This window comes from Bos javanicus, chromosome 3, assembly GCF_032452875.1.
Source record: "Bos javanicus breed banteng chromosome 3, ARS-OSU_banteng_1.0, whole genome shotgun sequence".
In the NCBI taxonomy this organism is placed as follows: Eukaryota; Metazoa; Chordata; class Mammalia; order Artiodactyla; family Bovidae; genus Bos; species Bos javanicus.
This window is the reverse complement of record NC_083870.1, coordinates 113,725,551-113,748,281: the sequence shown is the minus strand read 5'-3', so window position 1 is coordinate 113,748,281 and position 22,731 is coordinate 113,725,551. Positions and strand designations below refer to the sequence as shown.

The 22,731-nt window shown below is 52.8% G+C and overlaps 1 protein-coding gene and 1 long non-coding RNA gene across 8 annotated transcripts in view; one reads left to right on the top strand and one right to left on the bottom strand.

Annotated features, from left to right (window-relative positions):
* Positions 1-121: 121 nt before the first annotated feature.
* LOC133244914 (uncharacterized) lies at positions 122-5,084 on the bottom strand. The gene is made up of 5 exons (XR_009735548.1): positions 4,987-5,084; positions 2,889-4,628; positions 2,448-2,667; positions 1,104-1,144; positions 122-558 (listed from the first exon to the last, which is right to left on the bottom strand). It is a non-coding gene; the product is annotated as an uncharacterized LOC133244914 (long non-coding RNA).
* Positions 5,085-5,141: 57 nt separating this feature from the next.
* The window catches only part of MROH2A (maestro heat like repeat family member 2A), a 55,944-nt gene continuing 38,354 nt past the window's right edge, over positions 5,142-22,731 (top strand). For 3 of the 7 annotated variants that reach the window (XM_061412673.1, XM_061412674.1, XM_061412669.1), the window contains exons 1-11: positions 5,143-5,335; positions 6,389-6,484; positions 6,711-6,892; positions 11,219-11,350; positions 11,549-11,711; positions 14,743-14,841; positions 15,441-15,592; positions 16,082-16,225; positions 17,515-17,607; positions 18,490-18,568; positions 18,707-18,820. In XM_061412673.1, the coding sequence (XP_061268657.1) occupies positions 5,260-5,335; positions 6,389-6,484; positions 6,711-6,892; positions 11,219-11,350; positions 11,549-11,711; positions 14,743-14,841; positions 15,441-15,592; positions 16,082-16,225; positions 17,515-17,607; positions 18,490-18,568; positions 18,707-18,820 (1,330 nt within the window). In that variant the 5' untranslated portion in view covers positions 5,143-5,259. Of the gene's footprint in view, positions 5,336-6,388; positions 6,485-6,710; positions 6,893-11,218; positions 11,351-11,548; positions 11,712-14,742; positions 14,842-15,440; positions 15,593-16,081; positions 16,226-17,514; positions 17,608-18,489; positions 18,569-18,706; positions 18,821-22,731 lie in introns of all 7 variants that reach the window. The other 4 variants (XM_061412672.1, XM_061412671.1, XM_061412670.1 and 1 more) reach the window with 2 other exon arrangements.

Here is a 22,731-nt window from a genome sequence, read left to right as displayed (position 1 = left end):
CCTCCTAAATGCAGCAGCTGGGTCCTCCGTGGACGGGCTCCCCACACGCCGCACTTCCCTCCCCACGCTCCCAAGGACCAGAGTAGGCTGTGCCGGCCACCTGGAGCCTGGGGGTCTTGGCTCAGGCCACGTGACTTGTACACGGCATGTACACTGCTTGGGGGTGGCTCACACACCCCGCTCCTTTGCTCAGACCAGGTGGTTAGTACATTGCATGTACACTATGGGTGTGTGTGAAGACATCACATGCGCATCTGAGCTCCTTTGCTCAGGCCACATGACTAGCACCCAGTGGGTACCCTGAAGGCGGGGGAGTGACCCACACAAGCACCGCAGGCTCCTTTGCTCAGGCCACATGACTATACCCAGTATGTACACTTAGCGGGTAGCTTGCACAGGCACCCTGGACATCTCACCTTCCAGGTACTTGACCAGCAGCGGGATCTCCAGCTCCCACATGTCGGCCATGGAGGGGGCAATGCTCTGGCTCAGGGTCTTCAGAAGGTTGAGCATGGCGATCCCACGGCCCTCCCCCTTGTAGGGGGATGACATCAGTACCTGGGGAACACCGAGACTCCAGCGGGGCCTCTCCTGGGCTGGGCAGCCCCAGGCCTCGTGCACCCCAACCTGGGGTCTCGCTGTCAGAGCCCTTAAAGGGAGAGTTGGACAGGATGGGGCCTTTCAAGCAGAGCTCCGAGGATTCCCAGGATCAGAGCATCCCTGCAGAGGATGCTGAAGGGAGGAAAGGAGACGCGAGAACGCAGGCTCCCTCCCCACCCAGGGTTCCATGGACCTCGGAGCAGGGTCAATACAAGAAGGAAGATGCATGGGTGCAGGGCAGAGCTGACCCCCAGGGAAGGGCAGGCTGCTGACAGTGTCCTGCGGATGCTTGGGGCCATTCAAAGGGCCAGCAGAGAAATCTGGGAGCCTGCTGCCCTTGCCGCATCTCCCCAGAGGGACGACGGGAGCCTGGAAAGCTCTGTCCTGCCAAGCATCCAGCTCCAAGCTCCCCCTGGAGGCCCTGGGGATTAGGAGCTCATGGGAGGGGCACCGCAGGACACAGCGGGGGGCAGGGCAGTGCACGGCCCCCGTGAGCCACTCACCAGGAGACGGGCCAGCAGCTTCTGTGGCGCGGGCAGGTCCACTGGGGAGAGAAAGATACAGGATACTGAGGCTGCCCCGCTCCTGTGCCCCGGGGGAGCTTCTCCCTGCACAGTGCTGCCCCAACAGCATCCCAGCGCCCCCCAGAATGCAGGAGGGTCAGGAGAGGGGATTTTCCACAAAGAACATCATTACAACTGGCCATCCTGGGAAGGAGGAGCCTGGTGCTTGCTACAGACTGGGGCTGAGAAGATGCTCTGTTTTTTTTTTTTTAATTAATATTTATTTTAATTGGAGTCTTTACAATATTGTGGTGGTTTTTGCCATACATTGACATGAATCAGCCATGGGTATATGTGTGTTCCCCATCCTGACCCTCCCTCCCACCTCCCTCCCCATCCCATCCCTCAGGGTCATCCCAATGCACTGGCCCTGAGCACCCTGTCTCATGCATGGAACCTGGACTGGCAATCTATTTCACATATGGTAATATACATGTTTCAATGCTATTCTCTCAAATCATCCCACCCTCGCCTTCTCCCACCGAGTCCAAAAGTCTGTTCTTACACCTGCATCTCTTTTGCTGTCTCACATATAGGGTCATCGTTACCATCTTTCTAAATTCCTTATATATGCGTTAATATACTGTACTCTTTTCAGGACGTGCCTGCTTGGGAGTACACACCAGGCCACTGTGAGAATGTTTCTCTCCTACTGTGAGTCTCGGCCTTGTTGAGCCAACAGTAACTAGACACCCGTCCACTCCCCTCCCCTCCCTCTGCAGGCTTTGGGAAGCTGTGAGCCCAGGAATAGCAGGAACACAGCATTTGGACCAGCAGGCGAGGGAGGGGCAGGCCTGCTGAGAAGCTGCAGGGAGGGGCAGCACCCGGGAGGGAGCCAGCCCCAGACTCAGGGTTGGGGCAGGAGGCAGACCAGGGGGTGGTCTAGCCAGATGCTCAGAGCTGGCTCTGCCCTTCACCATGGCTCGGTCCTGTGAGGCTCGCAGTCACCTCCTGTCACCAGCCACATCCATCCTCAAAGCCCCAGGACCATGACAGCAGCCCCCTTGGACGGCAGGGTCCCCCGTAAGTAGGTCGGTGTTGTCCCTTTCTTGAGGGTCTGGTGCTAACAAGTGCATCATCAGGGGCGAGTGGGAGGGCCTGGTGGGGGTGGTTCCAGAGGACTTGGATGGGATATACAGTCCTTCCAGCGGGCTCTTGGGGGCCAGAGAGCTCACACCTAGGGGAAGCCTGAGCCAGGACCCTTGCGCTGAGGTCTGGGCCAGGGTTGGGGGGAGGTGGGGACGAGAGGAGTGGGCTGCCCGAGGAAGAATGTATGATTTTAACCTCCTCAGATTTCGGCAAGGGCAGCCTCTTTGGCAAGGCCTGGCTCTCTGAGCTCCGGGCTGCTTCCTGGAGAGGGAAGCCTGCTCTTGCTTGCGTTGGCCTCCTCTTCCTTGGCGTGCAGCTGGCATTCGGCCAGGTTGGTGAGGCTGACGCAGATGGGGATCAAGGCCTCCGTGTAGTCCGTGTCCATGATGTAGCACAGGAGCCTCACCCAAAATTCCTGGGGCGGGCAGTAAGGGGGAGCTGGGATCAGCCATCCTGGGCATTGCACAGCCTTGTGATGAGATGGTCAGCCCCCCAACCCCCGCCACTGCCACAACAGCGTTGTCTCAGCCTCGCTACTCCAGAACCACACTCCGACCCGCTGACTGACTGCCTCAGCCCTGCCTGGCTCCACTGCCCAGCCTGGATCTCTGCCAATGCCATCTAAGCCACACCCACCTGACATGGCCGAGGGGGTCAGCTAGTCCTGGGCCCTTGACCGCTGTGCCCACTGGCCTCACTCCAACCTTGCATCCAGCACATCCTCTTTAACCAGCCCTCCCTCGAATGGCAACCCACTCCAGTATTCTTGCTTGAAGAATCCCATGGACAGAGGAGCCTGCCAGGCTGCAGTCCATGGAGTCTCAAAGATCTGGACACGACTTAGCTACTGAAACAATAACAAATGCATTACAGGTCAACAAAGCAAGGCCCAAGGCTTTTAATTAAAATTCCCACTCAGTGTCTGCCCACACTGCCCCAGCCTCTGCCTCGCGCACCAGCGAGCCCATGACCCGCAGCAGTCCATTTCTCCTTCACTGAATCCAGGTGGTCAGAAAACAAGGATCCTCACGTAGTGCCCCACACTCACCCCCACAAAATTCTCTCATCATTCCCCAGTGCCTTCTGTGGACCTGCTAACCAGTACGGAGCAGATCCCAGAAGGCACTTATCACACGCCCCTTCTTTCACAGCCCACATTTGCTCTACCTTCCACTGTCCTCTGTCTTTTTCTTTCAAAGATTATTCAAGTGACATGATTGCAATCTGATCCCAAAGACCCTGACTGTGTGCCTGCTGGGTGCAACTATGGCTCTCCATGTGGTGAATACAGAGACCGGTGGTTGTTGCTCAGTCGGGTCTGACTCTTTGTGACCCAACGGTAGCCCGCCAGGCTCCTCTGTCCATGGGATTCCCCAGGCAAGAATACTGGTGTGGGTTACCATTTTCTTCTCCAGGGGATCTTCCCAACCCAGGGATCAAAGCTGCATCTCTTATGTCTCCTGCATTAGCAGGCAGGTTCTTTACCACTTGCTCCATCTTGGAAGCCCACACTCTCTTGTAGCATTCTGTATTTCAGAAAGGTCACAGGTCAATAACTTTAGGGACACTAGACCCAGTGGCTAAGTTGCCTGATACCAGCTGTGGCCATTCTGAAACTCTGCGAAACTCTGAGGAAGAAAAAAAAAAAGCATGACCTTCTAGAAGATATAAAACGTCTTTCTATTCCCAAGGGAGGGGCACAGCTCTCAAGGTGCTAGCCTGCTGTTTCCCTTTTGCCTGGAAAAAATAATTTACTCTTTTCTATTTCTTCCAAACTCTGTTTCCGTATTTCTATTTGGCATCTGTTGACCAGGAGCCAAGATTTTGGGAACATAACTGGTGTGAACAGCTTGTGTGCCCAAAGCCACCTAGGGAAGGATTAAAGAGGGCTGGGGTCAGGAGAAATCCTAGCTAGTATGACCCCAGCTCCAATTAGAAACCCACATATTTGAAACTTCTATGTGTAACACAAAGAAGAAAACAAGCCAACAAAGGTGTGGACAAAATTAAAGAACAAGTGGAGAAAAAGATGCACATGGATAGAAGGGTATTTTCAGCAACAACAGTTCAGTTCAATCGCTCAGTCGTGTCCGACTCTTTGTGGCCCCATGAACCGCAGCACGCCAGGCCTCCCTGTCCATCACCAACTCCTGGAGTTTACCCAATCTCATGTCCATTGAATCGGTGATGCCATCCAACCATCTCATCCTCTGTTGTCCCCTTCTCCTTTTGCCTTCAGTCATTCCCAGCATCAGGGTCTTTTCTAATGAGTCAGCTCTTTACATTAGGTGGCCAAAGTATTGGAGCTTCAGCTTCAGCATCAGTCCTTCCAATGAAGATTCAGGGTTGATTTCCTTTAGGATTGACTGGTTTGATCTGTAATGGATAGAACTTCATCATTGTATTGCTCAAACTGCTGATCAGGGCTCTCTCTCAGCTAAAAATGACAAGGACATTCTTCAAGCCTGACTTTTGATTCAGGGTCCTTTCACTTGTCTTTGAAATTCTTTATATTCTACTTATTCTGTCAGTGGGACCACCCTGTCCCATCCTGCAAGCTGTCCAGTCCTTGGAGAAGAGGACTCTTCTTCTCAGGACCCCTCTTGTCCACCCATCTCCTCCAACTGCCCAGACCACACCTCCCCACCCTGGGCTCCTATGCCTATATCCTCAGGGGTTTTGGCTGTGAATACCCACCCCACCAATTTTCCTTTCCCCCAAAAGGCCACCATACCTCACTATACATGTGGGTGACAGAAATATTGAGTAACAAAGTAATGTGAGTGTTTAATCACCGGGACCTGTGCACTCCTCCAAGAGTGGGTTCACAGAGCTCAGGGAGGCAGTTGGATCTGAGAGTTCCAAGGCTCTTGGACCCAACGGTGATGGTTCCAGTGAAACCCACCCCCCACCCTGCCAGGGGAGCTGCTCCCCACTGAGTCATGACTGAGGACCCCAAAGGGCTCCTCCTTTGTCAACCCATCCTGCCGAATCCACATTACCGTTGATGTGTATCGGGCAGAGAACAGAGCCTTTTTTTGTGGTGTATTTTTGTTCTGTCCAGGAGAGAAGTTGGAGGAAAGGTCAGTATATAGGTCCCAGGCTTACTCCTTACAGGACTCCCAAGAGGAAGGGAGCACAGGATAGTGAAAGATGCTGAGATGGAGTTTGAGAAACTTGGGATGGGAGGAAAAAGGATCGGGGAGGCTTTAATCCTCTGTGTTAACATCTGTGTTGGGGTTTGTCAGCAATTCAGAAGCTGCTGGTGTGGAGGGAGCCCCTTGAGAGGTGCAATGGGCGCAGCTCAGGGGGATTCCTCACTAGTCATTAGTTTTCTGTGTCCAGAAGAGAGGGAGCAAAGGCCCTTCCTCAGCAGGGGTGGTGATCTGTCACTGCGTGGCAAATCACCTAAATGTAATGGCTTAAAATGACACTGTTTATTATCTCACAGTTTCTCTAGTCAGGAGTCCATGGTTCAGTGGGGTCATTCACCTGGGGTCTCACAGGCTGCACTCAGGATGTCACCTGGGCTACAACCTTTCTGAAGCCCAGTCATCTTCCATGTGGTTGTTGCCAGAATCCAGTTCCTTTTGGTTGTAGGACTGAGGCCCTTGGCTCCCTGTGACGCAGGCAGTTTACATCACTGCTGTTTGCTTTTCAAAGACAGCATGAGAATTTCCAGTCTGCTAAGATGGAGTTGTGTGAGACATAATGTAATCATGGGAGTGAGACCATCACGGGAGGTTCCCCTCACCTTTGCCATATACTATTGGATAGTGTGTGTGTGTGTGTGTGCGCGTGTGTGCACACGCACACGTGTATGTTCAGTCATGTCCGACTCTTTGCAACCCTTTGAACTGTAGCCCACTAGGCTCCCTTGTCAATAGCATTTTTCAGGCAAGAACACTGGAGTGGTTGCCATTTCCCCCTCCAGGGGATCTTCCTGAACCAGGGCTCCTGCATCTCTTGCCTTGCCGTCAGATTCTTTACCCACTGAGCCATCACTAGAATATGGGTCCAACCAAGTTACAGGTTCCTCCCACACTCTAGGGAAGGGGTTATGCAGGGTGGGACTCACTGGGGGTCGTCCTAGAATGGGTGACATGCCAAGTATTTTATCAATCTTACTTCCAAAGACCTTGAAGAAGAGATGGCAGAAGCAGCAACAGAGTCACATGAGGACCCATCAGACGAAACAGAGGACTTGGGGCCTCTGGAACCAGATGACAGCGGTAAGAAAACCGACCCTCTCCCTGCACTTCTGCCTCATGTTCTCTACTAACTCCTTGAGGGTAAGCCCCAACCAAGGTCTCAGTTGTCCCCATCTATACAGTGGGCAGGAAGGTCCCACCCATGCCCCAGGGGGAGCTAGGGCTGGGCTGGTGTCAGGGAGACTGGGACACCAGGGACACCCCTGTAACAGTCATCTTGCCATCACGTCGACCACCTTTGTCTCAGGTACCTTCCAGCAAGTCACAAACCTCCTCAACATCATGGAGAGCGAGTCGACCAAAACGGACACCGAAGGGGCAGGTTTTGACATGAGGAAGAGGCTGGCCTCGGTGATTATCACGGAGAAGGCCACCACCGAGCCTTCCGTGGTGATGAATGCTCTTATCCGCTGCCTGCAGGTGCCAGAGGTAGGGCCTCCTCCCCCAGGTGCTTTTCTGAGCTTGGCCACCTGCTTGCACATCCATCCACTGCTCAGCACACATTTACTGACTGTTGTCAGGGCAGGGCTAGGTGCTGGGGCCCCTGAGGACCAACTGGGCCCTGGGGTGCTCACAACTTTTCAAAGCTCCTCTGTATTCTGATTCGGTGGGTTTGGGAGTCGTCATCTTAGAGCAGGTGAGCCAAGTGACAAAGATATTGAGTAGCAGTGAAGCAGGTAGGTGTGGGGGAGCAGAGACACAGCAGACGCAGGGCAGCAGGGTGCTTGCCAGTGGGAGGTTGTTTCGTGGGGCAGAGGGTGTTGATAGGAGTAATGGGGAATGTGCCCAAGATCACACTGGGGCTTGTACAACAGGACCAGAGCATCAGCATCCTCTGAGTGCTTGGTACAACTCAGATTTCTGGGGCCCATCGTGAGAGCTTCTGATTCAGTGGATGTATGGAGTGGAACCCAAGACTTAGCATTTTTAGCAAGTTCCCAAGTGATGTGTCTACTGGTCTGCAGAGCACACTTAGAGAGTTGCTGGATTTTAGACTATCCTTGAGCTTTTGAGGGTGGGTAGCAAAGGAGTTGTTCCTTATAGGAGTTCGTGTGTGTGTGTGTGTGTGTGTGTGTGTGTGTATTTCAGCCCTGTCACGTCACTGTCATGCAGGAAGTTTCCCTGACCGGGGACTGAACCTGGGCCTGTGTAGTGAAAGTGCTAAGTCCTAACCACTAGGCCACCAGGGCATTCCTTTTAGGAGTTCCTTCCTCCTCCTCCTGGTGTGTTTTTTTTTTTTTTTTTTTTTGGCCACTCTGAGCAGCACATGGGAGCTTAGTTCCCCATCCAAAGATTGAACCTGGATCCTTCCATCAGAAGCTCGGAGTCTTAATCACTGGACAGCCAGGGAAGTCCCTAGGAATTCTCCATAGCAAGCTTATTTTACAGAAAGACACGTGGCAGCCGTGAGGAAGGCGTGCCAGGGTCCAGGAGCATAGGAAAGAGATTTGCAAAACAGATTTTAAAATCTAGGTTTTATTATTACTCAGGCATAGGAGACCCCGGTTCAATTCCTGGATCACAGATCCCCTGGAAACGGGAACGGCTACCAACTCCAGTATCCTGGCCTGGAGAATTCCATCGACAGAGGAGGCTGGCAGGCTAGAGTCCACAGGGTCACGAAGAGTCAGACAGGACTTAGCAACTTTCACTTTCATAGTGAGCCCAACAGCTCAGGAGAGGATCATCTTGAAAAACTAGTCTGTTACGCACAGATCCCCAGAGACAGGGGTGTGCCATGCCATGCAGTCCCACAGGAAAGCACCAGCTTGGGCAGGAGGCAGAGGGACCATGGGGGAAATGTGTGCAGGTGTGGCTTCTCTAGGGGAGAAGCCCTAGATTAGCTAGTCAGCTCCAGGGTGTTGGGACTCCCTGAGTGGTCTGGTCCCTGGCCCCAGGGTGATTAGAGCAGGTGTTGCTTTATTGACTATGCCAAAGCCTTTGACTGTGTGGATCACAATAAACTGTGGAAAATTCTGAAAGAGATGGGAATACCAGACCACCTGCCTTGCCTCTTGAGAAACCTGTATGCAGATCAGGAAGCAACAGTTAGAACTGGACATGGAACAACAGACTGGTTCTAAATAGGAAAAGGAGTACATCAAGGCTGTATATTGTCACCCTGCTTATTTAATTTATATGCAGAGTACATCATGAGAAACGCTGGGCTGGACGAAACACAAGCTGGAATCAAGATTGCTGGGAGAAATATCAATAACCTCAGATATGCAGATGACACCACCCTTATGGCAGAAAGTGAAGGGGAACTAAAAAGCCTCTTGATGAAAGTGAAAGAGGAGAGTGAAAAAGTTGGCTTAAAGCTCAACATTCAGAAAATGAAGATCATGGCATCTGGTCCCATCACTTCATGGGAAATAGATGGGGAAACAGTGGAAACAGTGTCAGACTTTATTTTTCTGGGCTCCAAAATCTGCAGATGGTGACTGCAGCCATGAAATTAAAAGACGCTTACTCCTTGGAAGAAAAGTTATGACTAACCTAGATAGCATATTCAAAAGCAGAGACATTACTTTGTCAACAAAGGTCCATCTAGTCAAGGCTATGGTTTTTCCAGTGATCATGTATGGATGTGAGAGTTGGACTGTGAAGAAGGCTGAGCACCAAAGAATTGATGCTTTTGAACTGTGGTGTTGGAGAAGACTCTTGAGAGTCCCTTGGACTGCAAGGAGATCCAACCAGTCCATTCTGAAAGAGATCAGCCCTGGGATTTCTTTGGAAGAAATGATGCTAAAGCTGAAACTCCAGTACTTTGGCCACCTCATGTGAAGAGTTGACTCATTGGAAAAGACTCTGATGCTGGGAGGGATTGGGAGCAGGAGGAGAAGGGGACGACAGAGGATGAGATGGCTGGATGGCATCACTGACTCAATGGACGTGAGTCTGAGTGAACTCCAGCAGTTGGTGATGGACAGGGAGGCCTGGCGTGCTGCGATTCATGGGGTCGCAAAGAGTCGGACACGACTGAGCAACTGAAGTGATAGTGGTCCAGTGCTTCCCAAATGAGGCTCCATGGAGAGAAGCATCCACCTTTCTTTCTTGGTGGTGTACCATCCCTGGTTGAATGAGAGTCATTGTCAAATCTGACTCTCCAGGAGTGATCAGGTTGCAAAACCTATTTGTCAAATCCCATCCTCATTCGGGTCACTTAAAATGGTGACCAGAGCTATGTAGGAAGCAAAATAGAGCATGTTGTCTTGAACTTTGCAAGAGGGTCAGTGCCAAGTCTGTGGAGGACCCTGTATGCTGACCGTTTGACCCCTGTCTTGCTGAGTAGCGAGGACAGATGCAGGCCATGGGGGCAGGGCCAGTTGGATGAGTCTGATGGGGGAGGGGAGAGGGGTGTGAGACAGGCTGGAGGTGGGGGCAGAGCTGGGGCGGTTTGAGGATCATGGGTTCATCGACCAGCTGGAGTGTTAATCATACGGCATCCAATTTCAATGTATGGATTCCCCGCCTCAAGCCAATCTGCTGACACCAGCTAGGGGTGGGGGTCCTACAGTTTTACTCAATTCTGACAATGTCTGCCTGGAGATAGTGTCAGATTCCATGGGTTAAGGGCTCAGTCCCATTAAGGTAGCATTAGTGGTAAAGAACCTGCCCACCAATGCAGGAGACATAAGAGACATAGGTTCAATCCCTGGGTTGGGAAGATCCCCTGGAGGAGGGCATGGCAACCCACTCCAGTATTCTTGCCTGGAGAATCCCATGGACAGAGGAGCCTGGCGGGCTATATATAGTCTATAGGGTCACAAAAAGTTGGACACAACTGAAGTGACTCAGCATGCACGCATGCACCCAGAAGACCACCCCAGCCTGGCCCGTGCTTCAGATACCAGTGGTGAGTTTGGCCAGTTGGCTATAGACTGGAGGTTCCCATGACCCCCTCCTCGAGTTTAATGAATTTGCTAGAGGGGCTCACAAAATCCAGAGAAATCTTTTACTTACCAATTTCTTATAACTCAGGACCAGATAGATGGAAGAGATGCATAGGGTAAGGGTATGGGAAAGGGCGTGAAGTTTCCATGTCCTCTCTGGGCCTCCCATCCCCTCTAAATCTCCGTGTGTTCACCAGTCTAAAGCTCTCTGAACCCTGTCATTTTGGATTTTTATGGAGGCTTCACTATCTAGGCATGGTTGATCAAATCACTAGCCATTGGCAATTGATTCAACTTCCAGCCCCACTCTCCTCCTGGGGGGTCCGAGTGGTTGGGACTGAAAGTGCTAGTGCTCTAGTCAGATGATGGGTTCTCCTGCCAACCATTCCCCAGCCTTCAAGTGAAAGGGAAAGTCGCTCAGTCTTGTCCGCCTCTTTCCAACCCTGTGGACTACAGTCCACGGAATTCTCCTGGCCAGAATACCGAAGTGGGTAGCCATTCACTTCTCCAGGGGATCCTCCCAGCCAGCCCAGGGATCGAGCCCAGGTCTCCCACATGGCAGGCGGATTCTTTACCAGTTGAGCCACCAGGGAAACCCTCCCCATCCTTAGGTGTGGACCAAAAATCATCTCAATAATACAACAAAAAAAGACATCTTTGTCACTCTCATTGCTTAGGAAATTCCAAGGATTTCAGGCTTCTGTGCTTGGGTGAAGACCAAACACACGTCTTATTATAAATCACAGTCTCCTAGGTATTAGGGGGAGGGCCAGCAGGAGGGAGACCGCAGTGGATCTGTGGGCTCCCAGGCCCCACTGCCTGGTCCTGGACCTCCCCACCCGCCACACTTGTTCCCCAGATTTCCACTCAGCGCAAAGTCAACATCTACAACATCCTCCAGGAGATCATCCAGCAGGAGGGAGAGCTGGAGGAGCGCTGTGTCCAGAGGCTGGTCACCATCGCCTCCAAGGAGATGAGGGACATGTTGGAGGTAGTGGATGTCCTGCCCCCGCCCGCCTGGCCGCCACCCCAGGGGGCTGGGCTCTGGTGGGCGAGGCATGGGAGGCCCTTGTCCGGTTATCTCACGGGAACAACAGTAGGCTGAGGGGGCCCATGGGACCCCAGCAGGGCTGGAGTAGGTGAGGGGCAGGAATGCTGGTGAAGCCACGTGTTCTCCCATGCCCTGCAGATGGAGGGCTACATGAGGGCAGAGGTGGCCAGCGACACTCTGGTGGCCCTGTCCCGAAACCACTTCAGCTTGGTCATGTACGAGCTGCAGCACCATCTCAAACCCCTCAACCTCACGGAAGAATTTGTCATCGTCACCCTGGCCAAGCTGGCCAACGGCAATGGTAGGGCTCGTGGGGACTGGGCCCCGGCATCTGCCCGTCTGGCCACCCCTGTGCCTCTGCCCTGGTCCCTGCCCCCACCCCCTCCCATTTCTCCCTCTTCTTGCCTTCCTCTGGCGTTCCTCCGTTTCAGTTCTGGTGTCTCTCCCTCCCTCTCAGCTGCTGAGATCCCCTCCCCGTGCCTCCCATCCTGTGTCTTTTCTCCTGCCGGCCCTTCTCTCGCACACCTCTCTTTCCTCGCCCCCCACCTCTGGCCCCGTTCTCTCCCTTGCTCCCTCCCCTTTTCCCTTTTCAGTCTGCGCACACGTACTGAGCATCCGCTCCACGCAGGCCTTGTGGGGCAGTGGGCTGCGGATGAGTGAGGCACTGGGAACCAGTACACGAGAAAACGGAGTGTCACAATGGGAGAGGGCACGCGGCTGTCCTCCTCCTAACCGCCATCTCACTCAGTGTCTGGGTCATCATTCTAGAATGTTTCAGTTCAGTTCAGTCACTCAGTCGTGTCCAACTCTTTTCGACCCCATGAATCACAGCACACCAAGCCTCCCTGTCCATCGCCATCTCCCAGAGTTCACCCAAACTCATGTTCATCGAGTCAGTGATGCCATCCAGCCATCTCATCCTCTGTCGTCCCCTTCTCCTCCTGCCCCCAATCCCTCCCAGCATCAGTCTTTTCCAATGAGTCAACTCTTCGCATGAGGTGGCCAAAGTACTGGAGTTTCAGCTTTAGCATCATTCCTTACAAAGAAATCCCAGGGCTGATCTCCTTCAGAATGGACTGGTTGGATCTCCTTGCAGTCCAAGGGACTCTCAAGAGTCTTCTCCAACACCACAATTCAAAAACATTGATTCTTCGGTGCTCAGCTTTCTTCACAGTCCAACTCTCACATCCATACATGACCACTAGAAAAACCATAGCCTTGACTAGACGGAGCTTTGTTGGCAAAGTAATGTCTCTGCTTTTGAATATGCTGTCTAGGTTGGTCATAACTTTCCTTCCAAGGAGTAAGCGTCTTTTAATTTCATGGCTGCAATCACCATCTGCAGTGATTTTGGAGCCCCCAAAAATAAAGTCTGACACTGTTCCCACTGTTTCCCCATCTGTTTCCCATGAAGTGATGGGACGGGATGCCATGATCTCCATTTTCTGAATGTTGAGCTTTAAGCCAACTTTTTCACTCTCCTCTTTTACTTTCATCAAGAGGCTTTTTAGTTCCCCTTCACTTTCTGCCATAAGGGTGGTGTCATCTGCATATCTGAGGTTATTGATATTTCTCCCAGCAATCTTGATTCCAGCTTGTGCTTCTTCCAGGCCAGCGTTTCTCATGATGTACTCTGCATATAAATTAAATAAGCAGGGTGACAATATACAGCCTTGATGTACTCCTTTTCCTATTTGGAACCAATCTGTCATTCCATGTCCAGTTCTAACTGTTGTTTCCTGACTTGCATATAGGTTTCTCAAGAGGCAGGTCAGGTGGTCTGGTATTCCCATTTCTTTCAGAATTTTCCACAGTTTATTGTGATCCACATAGTCAAAGGCTTTGGCATAGTCAATACAGCAGAAATAGATGTTTTTCTGGAACTATCTAGCTTTTTCGATGATCCAGCAGATGTTGGCAATTTGATCTCTGGTTCCTCTGCCTTTTCTAAAACCAGCTTGAACATCTGGAAGTTCCCAGTTCACATATTGCTGAAGCCTGGCTTGGAGAATTTTGAGCACTACTTTACTAGTGTGTGAGATGAATGCAATTGGTGGTAGTTTGAGCATTCTTTGGCATTGCCTTTCTTTGGGATTGAAATGAAAACTGTTTCAGTTCAGTTCAGTTCAGTCGCTCAGTCGTGTCCGACTCTTTGTGACCCCATGAATCGCAGCACGCCAGGCCTCCCTGTCCATCACCAACTCCCGGAGTTCACTCAGACTCACGTCCATCGAGTCAGTAATGCCATCCAGCCATCTCATCCTCTGTGGTCCCCTTCTCCTCCTGCCTCCAATCCCTCCCAGCATCAGAGACTTTTCCAATGAGTCAACTCTTCTCATGAAGTGGCCAAAGTACTGGAGTTTCAGCTTTAGCATCATTCCTTCCAAAGAAATCCCAGGGCTGATCTCCTTCACAATGGACTGGTTGGGTCTCCTTGCAGTCCAAGGGACTCTCAAGAGTCTTCTCCAACACCACACTTCAAAAGCATCAATTCTTAGGCACTGAGCTTTCTTCAGAGTCCAACTCTCACATCCATACATGACCACAGGAAAAACCATAGCCTTAACTAGACGAACCTTTGTTGGCAAAGTTATGACTCTGCTTTTCAATATGCTATCTGGGTTGGTCATAACTTTCCTTCAAAGGAGTAAGCGTCTTTTAATTTCATGGCTGCAGTCACCATCTGCAGTGATTTTGGAGCCCCAAAAAATAGTCTGACACTGTGTCCAGTGTTTCCCCATCTATTTCCCATGAAGTGATGGGACCAGATGCCATGATCTTAGTTTTCTGAATGTTGAGCTTTAAGCCAACTTTTTCACTCTCCTCTTTCACTTTCATCAAGAGGCTTTTTAGTTCCTCTTCACTCTCTGCCATAAGGGTGGTGTCATCGGCATATCTGAGATTATTGATATGTTTAGGAGACAACAAAGGAGTGGCGGCTTGGGAGGCCCACGCCCTGCCTCCTCTCTGTTCCCTGGGGCCCCAGGAAGAGCAGGGCTCTTCCTTCTTTTCCTCCGCCCCTCCCCTTCCCCCATCACCTATCCCCGCCCCTCCCCCATCTCCCCTCCCTCACCTCCCTTTTCCTCCCCATTTTCCTCTTCCCTCCTTCTCTCCTCCCCCCATCTCCCCTCCCCCCATCTCCCCTCCCCTTCACCTGCTCCCAGCTCACACTTCTTACCTCGCCTGACTCCTACCATCTCCTATGGCCCAGCCCATGCAAAGGGGCTCCCTGGCCTTGTTCTGGGCACTCACTGGAAGTGTGGGTGGTGGTGGTGTCCTTTCTGCTGACGCTTCTCCTCCAACTCCCTGAGACCTCTGCCCACACCTTGCAGTGTTTGAGTTCATGCCATACATGGGCATCACCCTGGCCACCATGTTCACCATGCTGAGGCTTGCCAATGAAGCCAAGATGCGCCAGGTGATCTGTGGTGGTAAGTGTCCCACCTGGGCCTGCAGGTCTGCCCCGATCAGGGTGCGGAAGGAAGGCAGTGGTAGACAGGTAGAGACGAAAGGGCAGTGGGAATCGCAGGAGAGGGAGACCAGGGAAATGGTCCCAGCTTGGGCTTGACCTGGGCCATGTATATCTGATCACCTTGCCCCAGGTTTTAATTATGTCATGGTTTTGTGAGCCGCAATCCCCAGTACCTGAGAAAAGTAGGACAAAACGCGTTTACCACTCTTTGCTTTGGAGTCCCCAGGATCTGAGTGAAAAGTCTTCTTCCAGGTCTCACCCTTGACCTTGCCACATGAACCTCAGGGCTGGGGGCCCAGTCACACCTGTGTGCTCCACCCCTCAGGGGAGTCTCTCACCATCAGTCAAGGAGGGGCTTCGTGCAGGACAAAACAGGGAGCTGGGAGGGGGGTTGGAAAGGCAGACAGACAGGGACGCAGGAGATTTTTCAAGCAGCATCTTTGACCGTCTCAGTAACCTGCTGGTTATGGAAGTGTGAGGGCTCCTCCTGAGGAGGCAGCCCTGGAAGGCTTTGTTCTGCGTCCTGCCCCCTGGGGCTCACTGCATGTCCCCCGGCAGCCATGGAGACCTTCTGCGAGACGGTGCAGTTTTACCTGAGGCACCTGGAGGACAGCGTGTACCCCGTGATGACTGAGGACCAGTTTGCGGTGAAGCTGTTCCCCATGTATCGCTACTTCGTGACGGTGTGGCTGCGGAACAACAACCCGGAGGTGAGACAGGCCCTGCTGGGTGGGGGTGGGAGCCCGTGGTCCTCGGGTCATCGCTCTCCAGCCTGTGCAGCTGGCGGAGTTGAGACACCATGGGGTCCAAGGAGGTGGAGACCTGATTAATGGCAGAGTGATGGGGGCCCTGGAGGTGTCTTGATAAAGGTCCCTGGAGTTGCTGGACCAGGGTCCCTGTTACACGTGTGCCGGGCCCTCTCCAAGCGGTTCACTTGTAGGAGCCACTTCCACACCAACTCTGGGCCACAGGACTGTTTTACAAATGAGGAAACGCAGACACAGAGAGGTTGAATACCTGTCCAAGGCTACCTGAGTGACAGATTAGGACTTGGGGGACAGGCTTCGCACTTGCGGGGCCTGGGGGAGGCCTGGATTCTACTCCAAGGTCCCCTCTGTCACCTGTCCTTGATTTGAGGCTGGGGCTGATGTCACAGGGGGTCCTGGCTGAGGGGTCTAGAGACCCGGCTCCTGTGCTAGGTGAAGCTGGGGGTCATCAAGTCCCTGAAGCCCATGCTGAGCCTCCTCCTGCCCAATGATGACCTGCGGGAGCAGGTGTACGACTACATCCCCCTGCTGCTGGCGGAGTACCAGGGCAGCCTGGAGGCGCTCTTCATCACGCAGGTGAGGGGCCTGGGCTGGGGGCTCGGGGTATTTAGGGCTCCTGAGTGTCCCATGGGGTGTCGTCCGGGTGGGAGATGGAGCCACGGGACCTGGCACTTGTCCGATTTCCGAGAAAAGGATGCTGCTGTTCCACGTATGTTAGTCACTCAGTCACATCTGACTCTTTGCAACCCTGTGGACTGTATCCGACCAGGATTCTCTGTCCATGGGACTTCCCAGGCAAGAATACTGGAGTGGGTTGCCTGTTCCTTCTCAAGGGGATCTTCCCGGACCAGAAATCGAAGCCAGGTCTCTCATGTTGCAGGCAGATTCTTTACTCTCTGAGCCACCAGGGAAGCCAGGCAGAAAGGATGATACCTCAAAGGGTTCTGGGACCCACAGTGAGGTCACAACTTTCATATCGGTTTCCTAAGGCTGTTGTAACAAAGAACCAGGAGGCAGGTGGCTTAAAACAACAGAAATGTGTTCTGTCATGGTCCTGGAGGCCGGCACTCTGAAATCAAGGTGTTGGCAGCCTGTACTCCTTCTGCAGGCTCTAGGGGAGAATCTTGCCCTTCCAGCTTCTGGTGGCCCACGCACTGCATCACTCCAGTGTCCTCCGTCGTCACATGGCCATCTCTGTGTCTCTCTCTGTGTGTCTTCTCCTCTTCTCATAAGGACAGCGGTGCTTGGATCTAAGGTGTTGTCAGGGTGATCTCATCTTGAAAGCCTTAACTAATTATGTCTGCAAAGACCCTATTTCCAAGTGACCTCACATTCTGAGGTTCTGGGTGGACATGGATTCTCGGGGGGAACACCATTCAACCTCTTACCAGCCTTGAACGTGTGTGAGATGGAGTTTTTGCAAGATTCTGAGCTGAGTTGTGACCTGGGCTGGTGTATATTGTGAAGGGGGTCACTCATTCACAGATGAGGCGAGACCGTTCGCCTCGTGAAAAGCTGGGAACAGAAATGAACGTGCCAGATTTGGGGAGCCACCAGCAGATCTTCTGTCTAAAAGTTGGAATGCACCTCCCGGTGACTAGAAAAGAGAGGGAAAGAAGGCCTTGAACGCCCACGCTCAGTGGCCTAGAGCAGCCCTGCCGAGCTGAAGTGTCCACCGCAATCCTCAGAGGCGGAGGGAAACAGTCGGACTCAGGGGTCTGGGCGGAGCTTGAGAGGTGGCCTCTCTGCCCAACTCCCAGGGGATACTGATACCTTCAGAGGAGGGAGAAAGTCAAGGAGCAAAGGTCTGGCGAGTGACCTGAGTCGGTCGAAGGTCACCTGCCACCGTTTCCCGCCCGCGACAGGTCTTGAGGCAGATCCTGGAGATGTCCGTCATCACCAACAGCCCCGTCCCGCAGATGCAGCTCCACACCATCTTCACGGAGCTCCACGTCCAGGTGAGCCCCAGGGCCGCGCGGGGCGGGGCCTTCTCCGGGGCGGGTCAGAGGAGGAGGACTGGGGGCGGTCAGGGGAGGCGGGCTGGGGCGGGTCAGGGGAGGCGGGCTGGGGCGGGTCAGGGGAGGCGGGCTGGGGGCGGTCAGGGGAGGCGGGCTGGGGGCGGGTCAGGGGAGGCGGACTCGGGGCGGGTCAGGGGAGGCGGGCTGGGGCGGGTCAGGGGAGGCGCTGGGGGCGGGTGGTGTGCCGACCAGGGCTCCGGGTGGCAGGGTGGCGGTAGGGGAGGCGCGCTGGGGCGGGTCAGGGGAGGCGGGCTGGGGCGGGTCAGGGGAGGCGCGCTGGGGGCGGGTCAGGGGAGGCGCGCTGGGGGCGGGTCAGGGGAGGCGGGCTGGGGGCGGGTCAGGGGAGGCGGGCTGGGGCGGGTCAGGGGAGGCGCGCTGGGGTCGGGTCAGGGGAGGCGGGCTGGGGGCGGTCAGGGGAGGCGCTCTGGGGGCGGGTCAGGGGAGGCGGGCTGGGGCGGGAGGCGGGCTGGGGGCGGTCAGGGGAGGCGGGCTGGGGCTGCGCTGGGGTCGGGTCAGGGGAGGCGGGCTGGGGGCGGTCAGGGGAGGCGCTCTGGGGGCGGGTCAGGGGAGGCGGGCTGGGGCGGGTCAGGGGAGGCGCGCTGGGGGCGGGTCAGGGGAGGCGGGCTGGGGGCGGGTCAGGGGAGGCGGGCTGGGGGCGGGTGGTGTGCCGACCAGGGCTCCGGGTGGCAGGGTGGCGGTGGGGCCCACGTCCTGATGCCAAAGCCCTCCTGCCTCCTGCCGGGGGCGAGGCACAGGTGGGGCTCCTGCTCGTGTGCCCCTCTGCGGGGCTTACCTCTCCATCCCCTGCCCGCCCCGCCCTAGGTGTGCTCCAGGGCCCCCGCTCAGCAGCAGTACAGCAGCCAGAACCTGACGGAGATCGTGCACTGCTTCATAGCCCTTGGTGAGGCGTCCCCGGGCCCCCGGGAGCCCTCGGGAGTGCCGGCCCCCTCTGAGCGCCGGGTCCCGGGGCTGCCTTGTAGTGCTGCTGCTCTTGACTCGGGGCACGACTAAAGACGTCCTTCCCCCCAACCCCCTGCAGCCCGCTCCTACCCCAAGGAGCTGATGAAGTTCTTCCTCAGCCAGATGGAGATGAGCAAGGAGGCCGTCCGCGTGGGGACCCTGGCCCTGATCAGGGCAGTGGTGAGCGCAGATGGTGAGCACTCACGCCGCAGGAAGACCGGGCAGGAGCTAGGGTGGCAGGTGTCACTCATATCTGGCCTTTTTTTTTTTTTTTCTTAAACTTTTGGCCGCACCCTGCGGCGGCATGTAGGATCTTAGTGCCCTGCCCGGGAATCGAACCCTTACCCCCTGCGTTGAAAGCACAGAGTCTTAAGCACTGGACTTCCAGGGAAGTCCCTGGATCATTTCCTCTCTTACAGACCCTGCTGGGTGGGCCACGGAGTCAGGGCTCTCCGTAGCTTCATGTTTCCTATCCTTGAACCTACACCGGCCTGTGTCCCACCCTCCACACCCTCGCCCCTCTCTTTCAACCCTGAACCCCAGCTTCTACCTGAGCCTGAATTTCAAACTGTTTGCCCAAATCCTAGTATAACTCCCAAAGCTAAATGAAAGGCTGCAGATAAAGCCTAGATACACAGTATAGATGTAGCCCTAAAGCCCCATTGACCCAGAGTCAAAACTTAGTCTGAAACCCTGTTTCCGAATCCCTAAGCCCAAACCCTAAACCTGGCCTTGCTATCCACAGGGAATCACGGTTCCCAAGAGCACCGGCTCAGAGCATCCGCTTGAATTTGAATAAGGTGCCCTCTGCTGGCAGCATTTGTTTTTGCGTGATTTGAGAACCACACGTGCTGTGCTCAGTTGCTTTAGTCCTGTCCCATTGTTTGCCAGGCTACGGACTGTAGCCCGCCAGGCTCCTCTGTCCATGGGATACTCCAGGCAAGAATACTGGAGTGGGTTGCCATTTCCTCCTCCAAGGAATCTTCCTGACCCAGGGATCAAATCCACATCTCTAATGTCTCCTGCATTGGCAGGCGAGTTTTTTTCCACTAGCGCCACCTTGAAAGCCCTGAGAAATGCATGGTTGGCTTCAGTTCAGCCTTTCAGCTGCATATCCTTGTGCAGTACACAAACTGAGCAACTGTATGTGAAAGACCTTCTCCTGACAGTAAACCCATCTCTTACAGAAATGAAAATTTAAGCAACAGTGAAAGTGAAACTTGCTCAGTCGTGTCTGAGTCTTTGTGACCCCTTGAACTGTACAGTCCTTGGAATTCTCCAGGCCCCAATACTGGTGTGCCATAGTGAGACTCCTTTTTACCTATCTGATAGGCAGAGATGATAATGACTAGAGTTGGCCTACCCATTTTTCTGCAGAAGGGCAGATAGCAAAAATATTTTCAGCTTTGCAGACCACACAGTCTGTGACAATTATGCAAATTGGCCATTGTAGAGCAGAAGCAGTTATAACTTCAGAGCATGGCTGTGTTCCAATAAAGCTGTGTCTACAAACACAGACTTTGGGCTGGAATTAAACTTAGGGCTAGACTTTGCTAGTCCCTGGTCTAGAATACAAGAAACAAGCCACCGATACTTCCTTGTCAGGGGTGTAAACTGATAAACGATTCTGGATGCTCACTTGGATAGGGCCCAAAACACGGGCTCAAAATCCAGCATTTTATCAGCTGCCTGAAGAAATTAATTGCCCGAAGGCAATTGGATAAAGATGTTCCTTATAACATTGTGCATAGAAGCAAAACATTAAAAACAATCTACAGGTTTTTCTACAAGAAATTTGTGGACTTAGCGATAGTATAGCCTTATGTGGGCTTCCCAGGTAGCACTAGTGGTAAAGAACCTGCCTGCCAATGCAGGAGACGGAAGAGATGCAAGTTCAGTCCCTGGGCTGGGAAGGTTCCTGGAGGAGGGCGTGGCAACCCACTCCACTATTCTTGCCTGGAGAATCCCCATGGACAGATAAGCCTCGAGGGCTACAGTCCACTGGGTCGCAGAGAGTTGGAAATGACTGACGCAACTTCACATACAGGCATGCATAGCCACATATGGAATATTATACCATCTTTTTCATGGAAAAGCCGCTCTTTGTATATTAAGTATAGCAGTACAGTGTGGGACAGTTATATATAGCATGACCTCGGTTCAGTTCAGTTCCGTTCAGTCACTCAGTCATGTCCAACTCTTTGTGACCCCATGAACTGCAGCATGCCAGGCCTCCCTGTCCATTACCAACTCCTGGAAGTTACCCAAACTCATGTCCGTTGAGTTGGTGATGCCATCCAACCATCTCATCCTCTGTCATCCCCTTCTTCTGCCCCCAATCCCTCCCAGCATCAGAGTCTTTTCAGGTGAGTCTGCTCTTCGAATCAGGTGGCCAAAGTATTGGAGTTTCAGCTTCAACGTCAGTCCTTCCAATGAACACCCAGGACTGATCTCCTTTAGAATGGACTGGTTGGATCTCCTTGCAGTCCAAGGGACTCTCGAGAGTCTTCTCCATCACCACAGTTCAAAAGCATCAATTCTTTGGCGCTCAGCTTTCTTCACAGTCCAACTCTCACATCCATACATGACCACTGGAAAAACCGTAGCCTTGACTAGACGAACCTTTGTTGACAAAGTAATGTCTCTGCTTTTGAATATGCTGTCTAGGTTGGTCATAACTTCCCTTCCAAGGAGTAAGCGTTTTTTAATTTCATGGCTGCAGTCACCATTTGCAGTGATTTTGGAGCCCCCAAAAATAAAGTCAACCACTGTTTCCAGTGTTTCCCCATCTATTTCCCATAAAGTGTTGGGACCGGATGCCATTATCTTGTTTTCTGAATGTTGAGCTTTAAGCCAACTTTTTCACTCTCCTCTTTGACTTTCATCAAGAGGCTCTTCAGTTCTTCTTCACTTTCTGCCATAAGGGTGGTGTCATCTGCATATCTGAGGTTATTGATATTTCTCCCGACAATCTTGATTCCAGCTTGTGCTTCTTCCAGCCCAGTGTTTCTCATGATGTACTCTGCATATAAGTTAAATAAGCAGGGTGACAATATATAGCATTAACTTACTCCTTTTCCTATTTGGAACCAGTCTGTTGTTCCATGTCAAATTATAACTATTGCTTCCTGACCTGCATACAGGTTTCTCAAGAGGCAGGTCAGATGGTCTGGTATGCCCATCTCTTGAAGAATTTTCCACAGTTTATTGTGATCCACACAGTCAAAGGCTTTGGCATAGTCAATAAAGCAGAAATAGATATTTTTCTGGAACTCTTTTGCTTTTTCGATGACCCATCGGATGTTGGCAATTTGATCTCTGGTTCCTCTGCCTTTTCTAAAACCAGCTTGAATATCTGAAAGTTCACTGTTCACGTATTGCTGAAGCCTGGCTTGGAGAATTTTGAGAATTACTTTACTAGCGTGTGAGATGAGTGCAATTGTGTGGTAGTTTGAGCATTCTTTGGCATTGCTTTTCTTTGGGATTGGAATGAAAACTGACCTTTTCCAGTCCTGTGGCCACTGCTGAGTTTTCCAAATTTGCTGGCATATTGAGTGCAGCACTTTCAAAACATCATCTTCCAGGATTTGAAATAGCTCAACTGGAATTCCATCACCTCCACCTCCATGACCTCGGTCATGTGAAAGAAATCTAGGTGCTCATTTATGCATAAACGAGTTTAGAAGGATACACCTAAACTGTGAAGACTGGTTGTCTTTTATTTTAATTTCTCAGTGAACACAGACTTTTTTTATAATCAGAAAAAAAGGTTTCCATTTTAGAGATGAAAAACTCTTAAGTGTAACATCGTCCCTTGGTGCCTGAATTCCCGCCATCTTCCACCCCGACCTCCTTTCCTCTTATTCCTCCTCCTGCAGTGATGTCTAGTAACACCTAGACTTGAGTGTAACAACACCCTGAGTGCCTGACTGTGGTTCTGTCCAGGCCAACCTCTCAAGAGCCTTCTCCAGGCTCTTTCTCACCTCCCTGATCTTCCCCATCAGCCTTCCCTCCAGCACACACAGAGCACTCTTGCACACCAGGCCCTGTGTGTTTTAACTTGTGTCACTGCTCACAGAGATTTGGTGAGGGACGTGCTCTCAG